Source organism: Puma concolor, chromosome B2 (assembly GCF_028749965.1).
Source record: "Puma concolor isolate L17-30 chromosome B2, mPumCon1.1.hap2, whole genome shotgun sequence".
NCBI lineage: Eukaryota > Metazoa > Chordata > Mammalia > Carnivora > Felidae > Puma > Puma concolor.
This window is the reverse complement of record NC_141671.1, coordinates 50,591,589-50,608,529: the sequence shown is the minus strand read 5'-3', so window position 1 is coordinate 50,608,529 and position 16,941 is coordinate 50,591,589. Positions and strand designations below refer to the sequence as shown.

The 16,941-nt window shown below is 39.3% G+C and overlaps 1 protein-coding gene across 8 annotated transcripts in view; it reads left to right on the top strand.

The window, feature by feature from the left end:
- The window catches only part of PKHD1 (PKHD1 ciliary IPT domain containing fibrocystin/polyductin), a 494,091-nt gene that overhangs the window by 76,345 nt on the left and 400,805 nt on the right, over window positions 1–16,941 (top strand). For 7 of the 8 annotated variants that reach the window (XM_086707056.1, XM_086707057.1, XM_086707060.1 and 4 more), the window contains 5 exons: window positions 804–939; window positions 5,608–5,803; window positions 6,477–6,544; window positions 8,286–9,893; window positions 11,959–12,102. In XM_086707056.1, the coding sequence (XP_086563182.1) occupies window positions 804–939; window positions 5,608–5,803; window positions 6,477–6,544; window positions 8,286–9,893; window positions 11,959–12,102 (2,152 nt within the window). The remainder of the gene's footprint in view (window positions 1–803; window positions 940–5,607; window positions 5,804–6,476; window positions 6,545–8,285; window positions 9,894–11,958; window positions 12,103–16,941) is intronic. The other variant, XM_086707061.1, reaches the window with a different exon arrangement.

Genomic DNA, 16,941 nt, shown 5'->3' with positions numbered 1-16,941 from the left:
TGCTTTCCTACTCCTTAGCCCTCTTCCACAAGTCCCCTTTTTGAAGCATCTCCTTTTAATTCCTTTGAATGCAGTTATAATATCATTTCTTTTTTAAATCAATAAATTGCTAAAACTATTTAAATGATGTGGGAAGCATCAGGTAATATTTTTTCTTTTATAGTTTTTTTCTTGAAATTTCTAATTCTTTTTCTTTGTATGTCTTCTTTATAATAAAAATCTATTGTAAAAAAATTAATCACATCAGTTATTTTTTTCCATGAAGCTCTTTGTTCTCGTTTCAATCTAACTTGGTGTTTTCTTGGTTTATTTCATGTATTTCTTCTTAGCACTGCCCTTGATTGCTCGCCTGGGTAGATACACTTTCACAGTTTATATCTTCCTTTTTTTGGGGGGGCGGTTTGTTATGAGGTCCTAGCCTAAAGAAACATCCTAGGAAAGAATACGTGGGAGCGAAGTTTTCTGAGTTACTTACATGTCTGAAAGTTTGTCATAATTGATGGATAGTTTAGCTAGGTATAGATGTTTATTTGAAATTGCAGTTTTTTGCAGAACCAATTGGTGTGCTAATTGTAAATCATTCTTATTTACTCTTTGATCAGTAATCATGATGCCACACTTGCCTATTCTAAGTACTTGTCACTGTGTGTGTGTGCACGCGTGTGTGCGAGGTGGAGACTTGAAAGTACCAATACACTTAAAAATCTTTTTTCTTGAAATTAACCCTTTAAACTAATTCTATATGGACTTCTCTCATGTTAGTCTTATTTTCAGAAGTTTGATTTTAAAAATTGATTTTTCAGGGGAAAGATGGACCCATTGTGAATGTGACTGTGATCAGAGGGGACCATTCTGCTGTTCTTCCCATGGCATTTACATACGTCTCCTCTTTAAATCCAGTGATCATTTCTCTGAGCAGAAACACAAGCAGTATAGCAGGTAAAATACATGGTATTGCAGCATCCTTTTATTTTTAAACCATTGATCCTGTAAAGAAGACAAACAATGGTCTCTTAATTATACTGAAGATAGTATTATATTTTGGATGGAAGTTATTTTTCTCAAAACTAGAACATCGCTTATTTCAGCCATCACTGAATAAATCTTATGTTGGTATTTGCCTCTGTAAAACTGGGACCATTTATACCATGAAAACGACATGAGAATTCAAAGATAATAATTCAATATATATTTATTCAGCACCTACTATGTACTAATGATAGCACAGGCATAATAGACTTTATTCTTTACCACTAATTTACAGGATTATTATCTGTACTTTACAGGTAAAAAAACTAAGGAACAGGAAACTTAACTTGTCTAAGATGTTACTGTTAGTAAGTAACAGAGCTGTGATTTGAGCCCAAGCAGTCTGGATGCAGATTCCAAGGAGTTAACCACTCATAGTTTAGTGTAAAATACCAATGTTTTTGGCATCAAGTTCAATTGTAGCAGATGTTTGATATGATTAGAGAATAGAGTGTTCTGATTAACCAAGAATTTTTATTCCTTGAAACATACTATGTATAAAAATACATAGTATAGAACTATGTAAAACAATGTAGTCTTTCTTCGATAATTCAGATGATATGACAAGATGGATTTGTAACAACATATTGTCATGTCATACCATATCAATTTGAAAAAGTTCCAGCTAATGTGCCTTTCTGGTTAACTGAATGCCATATAACAGAGAGTTTATGGCAGCCATATCTAAGAATTTTATTACAAAAGGCCAATATATTTTCCAAAGAAAAAGCCTGGACTCAATTTTTCTGATACTGTTTTCATTTTCCATTGCTCCAGAGTACATAAATAAAAGGAAGTGTCCTTTAGCTTCTCAAAATTATTCAGCTCAGTGCAGAAGAAGAATTTGCTGCCTCAGGCCACCAAAGTGTGTAAAATTCCTTAGCAGTATAGATTCTTCCCAACGAAGTAGGAAAGAGAGGAGGGAGTTCTGTATTCTATTCAGATTTCAGTGATTTTGGCTTTTAATACAATTTCCTACCTGTAATGAAAAGAATAAATACATTGCATCAGTGCCTCAGGGGCATCTAGGATTAGCTTGACAATTGACCAAGAAACCAAGGCGTTCATGTAATTGATATATACAACATGATGCATTATTTGCAGAATTTACACTTACATTTAAATCTTTCTACAGGCAGAATAAAGAGGAACACTTTATAAAATCTCCAAAGAGTGGTTCCCTATTGGGAAAGTCTCCTTTGAAAGCTGGAATGTTACAAATCTCCATCCAGGAGATGATGATATTGATGATAACAGTGAAATCAAGATGAAATTGAAGGAAGAAAGGAGGAGGGGCAGGGAAAAGGGGAGGAAGAATATGATGTGCAGAACCATTTGTGTGGGGTTTTGCAGTTAGGCAGCCCTGGATATGAATGAATCCAAGCTCAACCACTCCTTGGATAAGATGTTTAACTTCCTTTATCTTTAGTGTCTCTACCTACTATCTGGGAATAATTCTTTCAAGGTTATTGTGAAAATTGGAGGTAAAGGAGGTAAAAGTACTGAACTCAGGAACCCACATGGAGTAAATACTCAACAAACACTTTGTTGAATAAATGGCATCATTCTGCCAGATCCTGAGTGTTATATAGATAAGCCAAAGATGTCTTGTGTATATTGACCCTATATTTTTTACTTCTTGATAGCAGGCTGGTACCCATTTGTTCAAAAACATGCCAGTATCAAACTCAAATTTTTATATAACCAATTATTAAAAAAAAATTTATTTTTGAAAGAGAGAGAGAAAGAAAGAGAGTCCCAAACAAATTGGGAAGCTCAATTCCACTCACCACCCTGGGATTGTGATGTGAGCCAAAATCAGGACTTGGATGCTTAACTGACTCAGCCACCCAGGTGTCCCACATAACCAATTATTTTAAATATAACCTCCCTCAAATAGATTTTTAGCCTTTTAGAGTCTGTTCCTTTTGCATACCCTGCAAAATTATAGTGTCTGCTAGTGATAGGTAAGATAAACGGGGGCTGTAAGAGATTATAAACCACTGATGCCTTTGGAGGTCTCCACCCTAGAGACTACTCCTAAGTGACATCATCTAGACACATAAGCCCCCTCTCCCTGTCTACAGGGACTTCCTTTGCCTTCCTCCCCTTCTGGGTGGTGGTCTCCTATTGTTTCCTCTGGAAGGTCTCATGCTGTGAGATTTTTGCACCCATGTAAATCTGTCAAAGCACCACCATTTAAAGCTCCTTTTCATATTATTGCCACCTCATGGTCATGCCTTTTTTCTGCTCAACCCTGAAGTCCTTTCAGGTCGCTACACTGAGGCTTCAGACTTCATAATAGAAATGAGGTTGGATGTACAGAAGTAAGGAGGATGTGGAGCAAGGAAGAAAATGAAAGTTAATGGAGGACTTTTGAATGAAACTGTCCTAGGATATCTAACTTAATCCTTACAACAAACCAGATGGGGTGGACTTTGTTACCATCTTACTGATGAAAAATTTAAGACTTTGAGAGCCCACAGTGAGTCATCCAGACTCACACAGGTGGGAAAATGGCAGAGCAAGGATTTGCATGTAGGGTCAGTCTTCCCAACACCCCACAACCCCTTGTCTTTGACTTTTCTCTTTCAAATAGCTTCTTCTCCTCCTCATCTGATTGGCTGTGCAGTTCTGTAGATGCCTGCTCTGTAGTTCTCAAATGTCAGCTGCTAAAGGAGCTTTAGAGATGCTTTAGCCTAAGCTGTGTCTCTGTGAGACACATGAGAGGTATGTACATTTATTTCCACTCTTGCCATTGCCTTCTCAATTTCTGGCTCTTGTTGAACTCCGTTGTCTGAAGACTGGATTTCTCCTTCCCTATCTCTCCAGTTAATCTAATAGACTGGAAGAAAGCTTCTATCTTATCCTTTTCTTGCTTAGAAACCTTTGGAAATCTCTGCTGTCTACTAAATTAGGTAAAGACCCCTTACAATTGCTTTCTTGGTCTTTAGCCATAGACTCCCCATCAACTTGGCCTCTTCCCATAGAGTACATGACTATGTACATGTGTCTGATCTTCCAGAAAGTCACCCAATTCTCTTTCTTTCTTTCCAAGCCACTGGAGGTTTAACATTTTTTTTAACATTTATTTATTATTGAGAGAGACAGAGCATGAGAAGGGGAGGGGCAGAGAGAGGGGGAGACACAGAATCCTAAGTAGGCTCCAGGCTCTGAGCTGTCAGCACAGAGCCCAGTGCAGGGCTCCAACTCACAAACTGCGAGATCATGACCTGAGCCAAAGTCAGACATTTAACCCACAGAGCCACCCAGGGGCCCCAAGCCACTGGATGTTTAAATGAGAAAATGCTCCAAAAGACTTTGGGTAAAACTATGAAGTTTTTAGAGTTGAATTGTAAACTGCCTATTCTTTATCGCTTCCTCTGGGGATTCATTTTTCTTTTTTTTTTTTTAAAATTTTTTTTTTCAACGTTTATTTATTTTGGGACAGAGAGAGACAGAGCATGAACGAGCGAGGGGCAGAGAGAGAGGGAGACACAGAATCGGAAACAGGCTCCAGGCTCTGAGCCATCAGCCCAGAGCCTGACGCGGGGCTCGAACTCCCGGACCGCGAGATCGTGACCTGGCTGAAGTCGGACGCTTAACCGACTGCGCCACCCAGGCGCCCCTGGGGATTCATTTTTCAAGTAGAATTTCAAGCACCATCTTGCCCACGAGGTCTTTCTTAATATTCAGAATGTCGCTGTCGTTTGAATAACCGCACTGCTTAATTTTTATCTCTCGTGTGTCATGTCTTGTACTGAAGCTATTTTGGTACCATTGTGCCATCTTTGAGGTTTCTTTCAAGGCAGGGTCTGTGTTTAACTTTTTTTTGTGCCCTTTGTGGCATCTCCTTCTTGGTACTCAATAAATATTTAAGGTAAAAGGAATTGAATTGAAGTGTTCATAGCATATATGACATTTTAGTGAAATTGATAATTAAATTAAAAAGGTATTGAAATATAAGAGAAGACTGGACTTAGGCCTTGATATTTCCCTTAAGTAGCTATCAGACATTGGCTGCCAAACCTTAGTTTCGTCAAAAGCGAAATGCCATTTCTACTACCTGCTCTGTGTATGTCATGAGGATAGCGTGAGGGTGAAATGAGACGGTGTGTGTGAAAGTGGTCTGTGCACGCTGTGGTACCGCACTCCTGTACAATTTTAAGCGGTTCGATACACGCAGACATCGAGCTTTGTACTTGTATCAGCAGGAAAGTGCAAGTTAAAGAAAGGGCTTTGCGGTGCTGTGTGCTGGTTGTGAAGACCATCAGCTCCCCAAACTACTTCTTGATTTATTTTCGCCCTTGATTTGCATTTCTATGGTGTTAAATTAGTGCCTCTTGAGTACAAATGTCCTGGCAATTGGGATTATAGGTGGTGGTTCTATTATATAAGAGTTGTTAGAAGTTTTATGATAAGAGTTGTTAGAAGTGAGATTGGTATTGAAATGCTTGTTTGGAGTGTTATACACAGGACCGATCATGCATTTAATCCTGAAAGATAGGTTTAAAATCCAAGAAGTGGTTGAGGCCACAAATTCGCATCACAGAGGCTAATGCATTGTTTTTAACACAGGAGGTGAGACCCTCTTTATTGGAATGGCACTTCTGGTGAACTACACAGATTTGGATGTGGAAGTTTGCATCCAAGACACCGTGGCTCTGGTTCATGTACAAATGGCTCGGGGTCTGGAGGTGGTGCTGCCCCCGCTGCCTGTCAGTCTCCATAGAATCTCAGTCTCCATCAATGGGGTCAGCATTCGCTCACAAGGGTGAGGTGCACACTTGCCATTAATTTTAGGTCTTTTTGCTGGTCTAGTTTCAGTTGAGGAATTCTAGTTTTGAGTTAGATCTTCACTTTTTCCCCTAGTTCTGAAGTTAGGGTATAAACACATGAGAATCATGCAATTTGAAGAAATCTTGGAGACCCTATAGGATGATTCACTCCCAAGACCAATCCAAGGGAAATGTTTGACTTAATAGTTGGGGAACAGAGAACTTTCAGGAACTAAGATGTTATGGCTTTTGGTGAAGGTGGGGGTGGGGTGAGCATCTCTATGTGTTGGAATATTCTGTGCTTTAGTTTGAGTCTGTGATTAAATAAGACCTTCAATAAGTTTGTGTCTGGGGCTTTGAATAAATGGCTTACAGTTATTGCCAAAGCCAATCTCAGATTGCCTTTGCCTTTAAGTCCCTCAGCCCAGTATTTCTCCAGAAGTTGCCTCCCCGCATTCCAGAAAGTTGGCTAACCTGTATGGGCTGATGCCACCACATGATACAGGCCAAGGAAGATGTCCCACACAACATTTTTCCCCCACTGTGTCCTTTCTTCTCTGTGACAGTTCCATTGACAGTTGTCTCCCTCACTGCTTCATATCTGTTCTTCTCCTCCCTTTCTCTCTTTCTAAAACAGTTATTTCATATCAATTTCCCCATTCTCTGCAGGGTTGATCTTCACATCCGGTACATCACAGACGTTTTCAGCATGGGGCCTTGCTGTGGTTCTCTTCTGGGTGAGTGATTCTTGTATCATTGATTCAGCAGGTGTACTCACTGGATATTCAGGTTTTGTTCCTGGATTTGAACCGATGAGACCAGTAATCGGGCGGCAGGGAGAGGGGCTTTCCTTGTGCTCTGGGAACTGAGTGGTGCACTTACAAGGGTGTGAAAACTTGGTGATTCTTTAGCCCAGTAAGCTCAGGAAAATAAAGAATTTTCATGAAAAGAAGATGTGCCTGGTTTTGTTTTTCTAGGGGAAAGAGGCTGAAGCATCCAATGGGTAGGTAGCGTACGTCTGGAGGATATTAGAAAAACAAGGGAAGAGCATTTTACTTTAGCCTTTTATATACTGCATGTGTAAGGAGAGGAGGAAGGAGTCTGGTGGCTTCACTTTCCTCTAGAGATTCAGGTGAAGGACCCAGAAGTGGTTAGAAGCACAAGCCAATATGGGAGATGTGAGGAGAAGACAGAAATCGAGAAAACTATTCATTTTTAGAAAAAAATTTAAAAATCTATATATTTGCATGTGACTAAATCATTGTGATAGTGTATGAAATAACACTTGCTCCTTTTTGAGTATAATAAATCCTTTAAAAAAATTTTTTTTAAATGTTTGATTTATTTTTGAGGCAGAGAGAGACAGAGCATGAGCAGGGGAGGGGCAGAGGGAGAGGGAGACACAGAATCTGAAATAGGCTCCAGGCTCTGAGCTGTCAGACAGAGCCCGACGTGGGGCTCGAACTCACAGACTGAGATCATGACCTGAGCCGAAGTCGGACGCTCAACTGACTGAACCACCCAGGCACCCCTAGTAAATCCTTTTTAAAGCTGATTGCCTCAGGGCACCTGGTGGCTCAGTCGGTTGAGTGTCTGACTTTGGCTCACGTCATGATCTTGCAGTTCGTGAGTGCGAGCCCCGAGTCGGGCTCTGTGCTGCCAGTTTAGAGCCTGGAATATGCTTCAGATTCTGTGTCTCCCTCTCTCTCTGCCCCTCCCCCACTCATGCTCTGTCTCTCTGTAAAATAAACATTAAAAAAAAAAGCTGCTTGCCTGTGCCACAGGTTTAGGTATGAGGTACCTTGCTCTAATCCTGAAGATGGGGCTTGATCATCCCTCAACTAGAGAGAGAAAGTCTAGGAATATAGCAGCAGGATTATGAGCATGTTTCAATGTTTCAGTGTCCCTTGATATGTTTCAACACACAGACATATACCTACGTAATATATGGACTATGGGAATATATACTCTGCATAATAACATATAGAATAATCTGGGACAGTATGTGAGATCACATAGCAAATGACAAGAAGTCTAGGGAATTTGATTTTACATTATTGTATATGTTATATATGTACATATATTCTGTCTACGTAATATATTAGAACATTAGGGACCAACATGTCTGATAACATAGCAGATGACAAGAACACTTCAAGAAATTAGATTTTTCATTAGTGTAAAAGTTGATAGAAGTGGCTTCTAGGGTTTATAAATACATATGACATTTTTTTGCCTTAAATATCATAAACATTGTTCACCTGTATAACAATTTATATTGTTTTACTATTATGTGAATTTCAGCCCATCTAACTCCTGCCAAAATGACAAATTTAATGTTGATGGGGTAAAGCAAAATAGCTGAGGTTTCCCTAACACCCCACCTTCCACTTAATTGTGCTGTGGTTAGACAGATGCTATGAGTTCCTAGTTCTGAATATCAGGTTTTAAGTTTTGTTTTCGATGTTCATGCTTTAGGTGGAACCATCCTCAGCATCTCGGGAATAGGGTTCAGCAGGGACCCAGCGTTGGTTTGGGTGCTTGTGGGTAATCGGTCCTGTGACATCGTGAACTCTACAGAGTCGATCATCTTGTGTGAGACCCCACCCGCTGCCCTGCTGCCTGATGCAAGCGTTCCTGCCCTGCCAGCCCCTGTGGAGGTCTGGGCTGGCAATGTGTCCTTTGCCCAAGGACCTTCACCAAGCCCTGTGGGGAAGGGCTTTACCTTCATGTATGAAGCAGGAGCAACACCAGTGGTCACTGCCATGAGAGGAGAAATCACGAATAGCAGCCTGAGGCTCTATGTGGAGGGAAATAACCTGTCCAACTCAGTGATCCTTCTGGGGGTCTTGAACTGTGATCTTAAGACACAGTTTTTAAGGAACAACATGAGCCTGTCTTGGTGCTCTTTTCCTCTTCACCATTTGGAGGCCGGCATCTATCCTTTCCAAGTTCGTCAAAAGCAGATGGGGTTTGCTAACATGTCTGCAGTGCCCCAGCAATTTGTGATGACACCTCGGATAACAGCTATCTGGCCAACACATGGGTCTGCTTGTGGCGGGACAATACTCACAGTGAGGGGACTAGCTCTCAAGTCTAGGAATAGGTCAGTTCATGTTGACCTTTCAGGGCCTTTTACTTGTGTGATTTTGAGCTTGTGGGACCAGACAGTCCTGTGCCAGATTAACAGAGTGGGCGACCCCTTGCCTGATGCTTCCTTCACCCTGAACATCACAGTCCTGGTCAATGGGCTACCCAGTGAGTGTCAGGGCAATTGCACTTTTTTCTTTCAGGAAGAGACAACGCCCATTGTGGATGCCTTGACCACTAACATCAGTGGGTCTCTGACCATGGTGCTGATTAGGGGTCAGAAGTTGGGCATCACAGCAGATGAACCAATGGTGTTTGTGGATAATCACCTTCCCTGCGTTGTAACTTTCTTTAATGCAAGCCATGTTTCATGCTGGATAAGTGACTTGACCCCAGGACTCCACTATGTATCCGTTGTTCATACAAGAAATGGATATGCTTGTTTTGGTAATGTTTCCAGACACTTCTACATTTTGCCTCAAGTGTTTCATTATTTCCCCAAGAATTTCAGCATACATGGTGGAAGCCTCTTGACCATGAAGGGCACAGCTCTGAGAGGAGAGAACAGCACACTAGTCTACATTGGCCAGCAGGCCTGCCTGACAGTGAGCATCAGCACCAAGCTCATCCAGTGTGTTGTTCCTGCGGGAAATGGCTCTGTTGCCCTGGTCATAGAGGTAGATGGACTTTCATACCAGATGGGAGTCATTGGTTACAGCAATGCCTTCACCCCAGAATTCATCTCTATGTCTCAGACTGATGACATCTTAACCTTTGTGGTGGCCCAGATCTCAGGAGCAGCAAATGTTGACATTTTTATTGGGATGTCACCCTGTGTGGGTGTCTCTGGCAACCGCACGGTTCTCCAGTGTGTGGTCACATCCCTTCCTGCTGGGAAGTACCCAGTCAGAGGTTACGACCGCTCAAGAGGGTGGGCCTCATCTGTCCTGGTGTTCACATCTACAGTCACTATTTTGGCAGTAACTGAGAACTTTGGTAAGTCAAACAAATAAGACAGATATCCTTCTTTATGTAAGTGAATTAATAGCTATGGTTACTACTCTAAAATATAGGAAATCAACCTCAATCTGAATGACAGAAGGAGAGAGAAGCCCAGTTGGCCTCTTATAGTCCTGGTTTCCTCCTTAAAACTTGTCTTTGTCACACTCCCTGTATGAGGCTTTGTTTTTTTTTTTTATCAAGGAATTTGTGCATATTCTTTTAAGTGTGATTATATTTTAATTTGATTCATTACCCTGATTTAATTTGTGTCTTAATACTATTTGTAGGAGCTCAAAATTTGGTCAAGTAAGTAGAACATAGATGCCTTCACCTATTTTTAGCCATATATGCCAATTCGAATTAAACTTATTAAGTATCATTAATTTTTGTCACCTTGTAATATTTCACAGATTAATTCATACCCCAGCAGTAATAGTCCAGTTTCACACTATGGTTGCATTGGTTCAACTGTTTTTTCCTTTTATATATGTATACTGAAATTTGCCTTGCCTTTTCTTCCAGTGATGGTTTCGGTTTCTGTTCACGTAAAGCCTTTTTGCAGTTGAGATAGCTTAAATTTGACTATGATTCACAAAATACAGAGGAAATGATGGGAGCTGAATCTTACACTGATGAAGTGCTTGCTAAGCCAGTTCTTAGAACAAATTTGTCTGGGCTCAGCTGGGTGGAATGCTATAGGGATTGGGATTTTGGTCCCATGTCTATAGTAATTTACCTGGGTACCTTTTCTAAGCCTCAGCTTCCTCATCAGATAAAGGGGTTTAGGCTGGTTGCTCCCTAGTTCCCCTTTCTTCTAAGATTCCACAATTAAAAAATTTTTTTTTAATGTTTATTTTTGAGACAGAATGCGAATGGGTTCACGCAGAGAGAGAGAGGCACAGAATCTGAAGTAGGCTCCAGGCTCTGAGCTGTAAGCGCAGAGCCTGACGCGGGTCTCAAACTCACAAGCTGTGAGATCATGACCTGAGCTGAAGTTGGACACTCAACTGACTGAGCCACCCAGGCACCCTTAACATTCCACGATTTTTATGATGTGAGAGCAGGGCTGTGAAATGTACCCTAAGCAAAGACTTATTCTCGGGTTTGTCAGGTGCCTGTGAGCATCTTGACATGAGGACAGTGGCCCCTGGAACTCTATCTCCTTGTGGACTAGAGGTTGCCACATGTCTGAGAGTCCAGCTGACATTTACCTTAATTGGTTCTCATACTGACACAAAACATGGTGTTTGTTAACAACTGTTGTACTTTTATCCATCTGAAATAGGTGCCGTCATACAGTGCTGGCAGGAGGGTAAACTGCTACAATCTTATTTTGGAGAGAAATTTGGTAATATCCATCAAATCCAAAACCTTCTTTTCCTTTGACCTAGAAATCCCCCTTCTAACAGTTTGCTCCAGTTTTATTCAAGTTAATGTATGGTTCATCAGCATTATTACTTGTCACAGGAGAGGAGAAATAAGGAAAGTGTCAATCAGTGGGAAAATTGCTAAATAAATTGTGGCACAATCATATAATGGAACTGTAAGTAGTGTATTTACATATACACATGGAAAATTGTATATGCTATATCTTTAAAAAAACAAATTCTTCTTGTAGAAGAATATGGATAGAAATATTTCTCTGCATAAAAATACATATGCTTAAATTCTGGAATGATTAATGAGAAAACAAACATGGCTCCCTCTGGGGAGTGAGCCTAGGGGGTTTAGGGGAACTTTTACTTCAATTGTATAGTCTTGTGTATAAAAAATTTTAAGAATGATAAATACACATTACTTTTCTATATAAAAAGTTATTACATTTTTATAGGTTGTTGAATATGATTGGAATCTGACAGAAGACGGACTTCAGGCTCTGGAGAACAGAGCTTAGTGGCAAGACACTAAATTCTATATCAGGAGCTTAAAGCCAGTTGTGTGGATTCTGGAGCGCATAAAAGGAATGATGGGCAGCAAGAAAGCATGGATTTGAATTTTGAGTTAACTAAAGAAAGAGAAATTTGCCTCTGTGATCATGAACTTCTATTTTGTTTTGAAGGCTGCCTGGGTGGAAGCCTTGTGCATGTGTTTGGAGCAGGATTTTCTCCAGGGAACATCTCAGCTGCTGTGTGTGGTGCTCCCTGCCAAGTCTTGGCTAATGCTACGGTGTCAGCCTTTAGCTGCTTGGTTCTGCCCCTGGATGGTCAGTAACAACACCACATATTTTTTTAAAGAGTGTATATAGAAATGATATTCTTTGGTTAAGTCCATTTCTGTAACTAATGCTGTCTTGATCCCTAACTTTTCTGTGTGTTCCTGTGAAGAGGATTTCTCTACACCCCATCTAAAAGGTTAGATGGGACTGCCTATTAAAATGGTTCACAGTAACTTTTATCCTATTAATGGCAATGGAAAATTGATCACCTATGTTCTCAATTGCAGTCATGCGACAGTGGGGGAAGTAATTCTGAGTTCTGAATATTAGTTTCACTGACAGCCTTAGGCATCATAGAGAAAACAATGTTTTGGTCTTGTTCTGAGATGGGATTGCTGAAAACATCTGCTTACTTGAGGTACTAGTATAGGAATTAGATAAGTAGGCTGGATAGCTCTTGCATATTTGCCTGGTGTGCTCAGTTCTTGAATTTTTATTATAAGCAAAAGAGCCAACATTAACATCATTTTCTTATTCTGTAATGCCCAGGTATTTATTCAGTAGAACACCATGATCTCTCACTGCTTAAAGCTTCATAGCCATCAAGTGAAATAGGAAGCTGTGTCTTTGTTAGAAATAAAGGTGTAAAGCTTTGGTAGTCCCATCATGTGCCATTACAACACATGGTGATTACCCACTGAACTTCAGAAGAAAAAAATCAAAGGGAAGAAATTGTCATCATCAGTATAGGACCTGCTTAGCCAGGTGATTAACTTGTTTGTATAATCATAAATCTTGTACCTGTGCACTTAGAAACCATTTGCATACATGCTTTCTGAATAGTGCTTTAAGTTATATTCCTAACTTATGTGTCTGCAACTTGAATGTGGGTGAAGGATTTACAAAGTGATCAAGGCATCACTGTATCTGAGTGTGGACAAAAACTCCTTGATGGGTAATTGATGATGGCAGTTTACATTAGATTATCTCAGGCAAGAAGAGGATGGAGAGTGAGAAAAGGAGGAGTTATGATCCTTGATTAAAATACAAACGAGGAATTGAGTTCCCTATCATAATATATATAAGAACACTTGGGATTCCACACTGGAAAACTTAAGATACACTGGCAGGTGCCTTAGTGGCTCAGTCAGCTGCGCGACTGACTCTTGATTTTGGCTCAGGCCATTATCTTGTGGTTCATGGGATGGAGCCCCTCATCAGGGTCTGCACTGACAAGTGTGGAACCTGCTTGGGATTCACTCTTGCTCTGCCTCTTCCCCACTTGCATGTCCCCACGTGATTCTCTCTCAAAAATAAATACACAGTAAAAAAAAGACACAGTAGATTTAAGTTTAAGACATTGCCTGTTTAATTCTCTACTTCCAGCATTAGACCCGTGCTGGAACAGTGCATGTGCAAAGTTAATGCTTGATGAAAGAATAAATGAAGGAATTGGGAAATGGTGGAAACAGAAAACCATGACTCCATATTTCTAGGTTACAATATTTAATTAATACAGCTACAGTCTTTTAAAAAGGCTTTCATACACAGCTTAAATTAATTTACTTTTAAAAAGTCCTTGGTATTATGTCAGGACAATTCATTTAGAAATACAAAATAAATATCACTGAAGTTTCTGGGTTAGATAAATTGTGGTATTGGAAGTTTGATAACTTATAGAAGAAGAAGGAATAGGAACTCTGTTATATTTTAAAAGTTTTGATTACATTTTAGGAAAGGACTTCTCAAAATTCCTTTTTTTTTTTTAAAGAAGGGAAACAGGAATTGGAATCTGTAACTCTGACCTTTGCCACTAGGTGTCACCAAACACTCACTGATTGTGCCAGAACTGCCATTGACTCTAGGGAAATGGATAATCGGAGTTATTTTCTTCTTTCATAAAGAAAGAAAAAGTCTTTTTAAAGACTTTTAATTACAGTGTCTAAAAATGGAGAGGAACTGAGGAATCCAACTCTGTTGGTTTCTTAAGATCCAGGATGGTACTCAAGGATTCTATCAACATCCTGAGTCATATAAAACAATTTGAGTACATTTTTGTGTATTTTTTTTTCTAGCAAGTAGGTCTATTATGGACATTGAATGATCCCAGAAAATGTGCCTCACAAATTGTTAGGAACTATTAGTAATTCCCTTACTTTCAGATAGGATTGCATATAACCAATTTAGTTAAGAATCTTGGTAGAGCAATGAGACTCTTGATCTCATGTTGGGTGTAGAGATTACTTAAAAATAAAAACTTTAAACAACAACAATGAAAAGAATCTGTTATATTTTAAAAGGTTTTTTAAGAGGACTGTTTCACCACAGAAACCTTTATATGTGTTTCTCCATTGCTGTTGTCAGAGCAATCCATCCTTTTATTTAACCAATGCACCCCTGTGCTCCTTTTTTTCAAACTTAATCATCTGCATAATCTCAGACCTTCTAATCCAGTGGTTCTCAAAGACATGAGAATTGCGTTATTACTATTGGGACTATATTATTATTAATGTTGCTGGAGCAGTTAGAAATGCAAATTTTGGGGCCACCCAATGAATCAGAAACTTTCCAACAAGTAAAGCCCTCTCTGAATTCCTACCTTTTTTCATAATTAGAAGAGTCAAACTAGGTAGCCCCTCTGTGTAAGCAAGTTCTGGCTCTATTGGGTGGCATCATGAGATGCCTGTGTATAATCCGGCACCGTATTTGTTTTTAAAATTGCACCGCTGTCTTGCTGGTTTATAATCTTACTGTTACCTACAATTATTCCAAGGTGATTTTTTTTCTTTCTTTCTGACATGGTTGTGCACAGCTGGATGTTCCTCATCTTATATTTACATGAGTTTTATTTTTTCTTTTGTGGTTACTGCCTTACTATTTTCATTCTTTTTTTTGTTTATTTCTATAATTTCTCTAATTTACTAAGGTCACTTTGAATTCCGACCCATGCTCTGAATTTTATTTCTTAGTGTGATTTTGCACACTAAAGTCATTCCAGTTTGTGGATGACAGCCTAGAACTCAAACTTTCCTAATTATTGTTTGGCTTGCTAACGTGTTTGCTTTCATGAGTGGGGCAGGGGCGGTGAAGGTGGGGCTCTGAGGAAATGCTTTTTGCTGCCTTTGGTGTCCTCTCTGTTTTACCTTTCTTCCTCAATCACACTTCCAACAAAAGATGAATTTTACTTTTTCATATGATGGGTGGCTAAAACATCTCATTCAGTGAAACTAATACTTTGTATTTTTTTTAAAAGCTCAGCAAGATCTTTGATGCACCTCTTTCTTGCATGTATACCTTGAATTATATGGCATGACTTATTCATGGAAACTCTAATTTTTCCATGAGGCATGACCAGCTAAAGTTATTAATGTCACTTAATCCACCTTGTCAATTTGCGTCCACCTAATCACCCATAATGAGTTCATTATTTTATAGGTGTTGAGCCTATGTTTGCCCAAAGGCTTACTAACTGGAAAGTTCTGATGTTTTATCCACCCATAGGAGAGTCCTACTGTCAGCTGATTTAATTGCTGTAATTAATTCCAGACACACAGAGAACCTACTATGTTTCAGGTGCTTTGGAATGTACCAGCAACCCTAATAATATTAGCATGTGATTGAACAACTACAAACATTCTTACATCTGCTTATCTCATGTACCCCTTGCTAGATGCAGCACTGTGAGATAGGCAGGGCAGCTGGGTTCGAGCCCATGGTCCCTGGTAATATTTGTTGCATACTTGCATTGGGGGTTCGCTGCAGAAGAAAGCTAGAGAGATTATTCTTTTTTTTCTTTTTCACTTTATTAAGGTTTTCAAATATAGCTGCTCCAAAACCATCTTATGTAGAGACTTGTTTATTTTCCTCTTTAAGGTTATTGCTGGTCTACCTTGTTGATGCTTTTTACGTTGTATCTCATTACTAAGAGAGAAATAGCTTAAGGGTCACAGGGCTTCAAAGAATTGCTTTTCTTCTTTATAAAACATGAATAGTCAAAATTAGGTAAAAATCAAGAGTTTCTGTTATCAAGAGATCCCATCATGAGAATGAAAAAGCTAGCCATAGATCTGGAGAAGGTATTAGTAACCATAGAACCTTCTAGGATTAGTACCCAAAATACATAAAGAACACAAACCAATATGAAAAAGACAAACATTCCAGTATAAAAAAAGGGCAAATGACAGAAATAGGAATTTCACAGAAGAGGAAATTGGAATTCTTACTGAACATATAAAAACTTTTTTGACTTAAAAAGTAATGATGCAAATGCAAATTAACATAGTAATGAGATGCCATTGTATTTGTACTGGACTGGCCACAATTAAGAGTCTGATAGTCCCAAGTGCTGGTAATTATGTGGAGTAATGGAAACTCACTAATAAAGCTGGTAGGAATATAAAATGGCACAGGCACTTTGAAAACAATATAGCACTGTCTTGTAAAATTGAACTTGTACCTGCTCAATGAACAAGCAGTTTTCTTTAAGGCATATAACCTAGAGGAAAATTAGTATGTGTTTGTAGTAGCAAAGCTGGGAAATACCCAAAAATCCATTGGTAGGAGAATAATATACTGTAGTACTTTCACACAATGCCATATAAAACAGTAGTGAAAATGTATGCTCAAGTTTCACGTGATAATATGGAACTTGATAAATCTTAGAAATGTAATATTGAGTGGAAAAAAGCAGGTGCAAAAACATATGTCATGTATTCTATTGTATAAAATTCAAAAACAAAACAATCATTTAGGAAAACAAACCCATGTGAGAAAGCGATTTAAAAAATGCAAATGGCTGTTTCTGAGGACGAGGAGGAAGATGATGGTCTTGATGGAGAGACACAGATTAAAGAGTATCACAACTGTTTTAGTATCACAACTGTATCT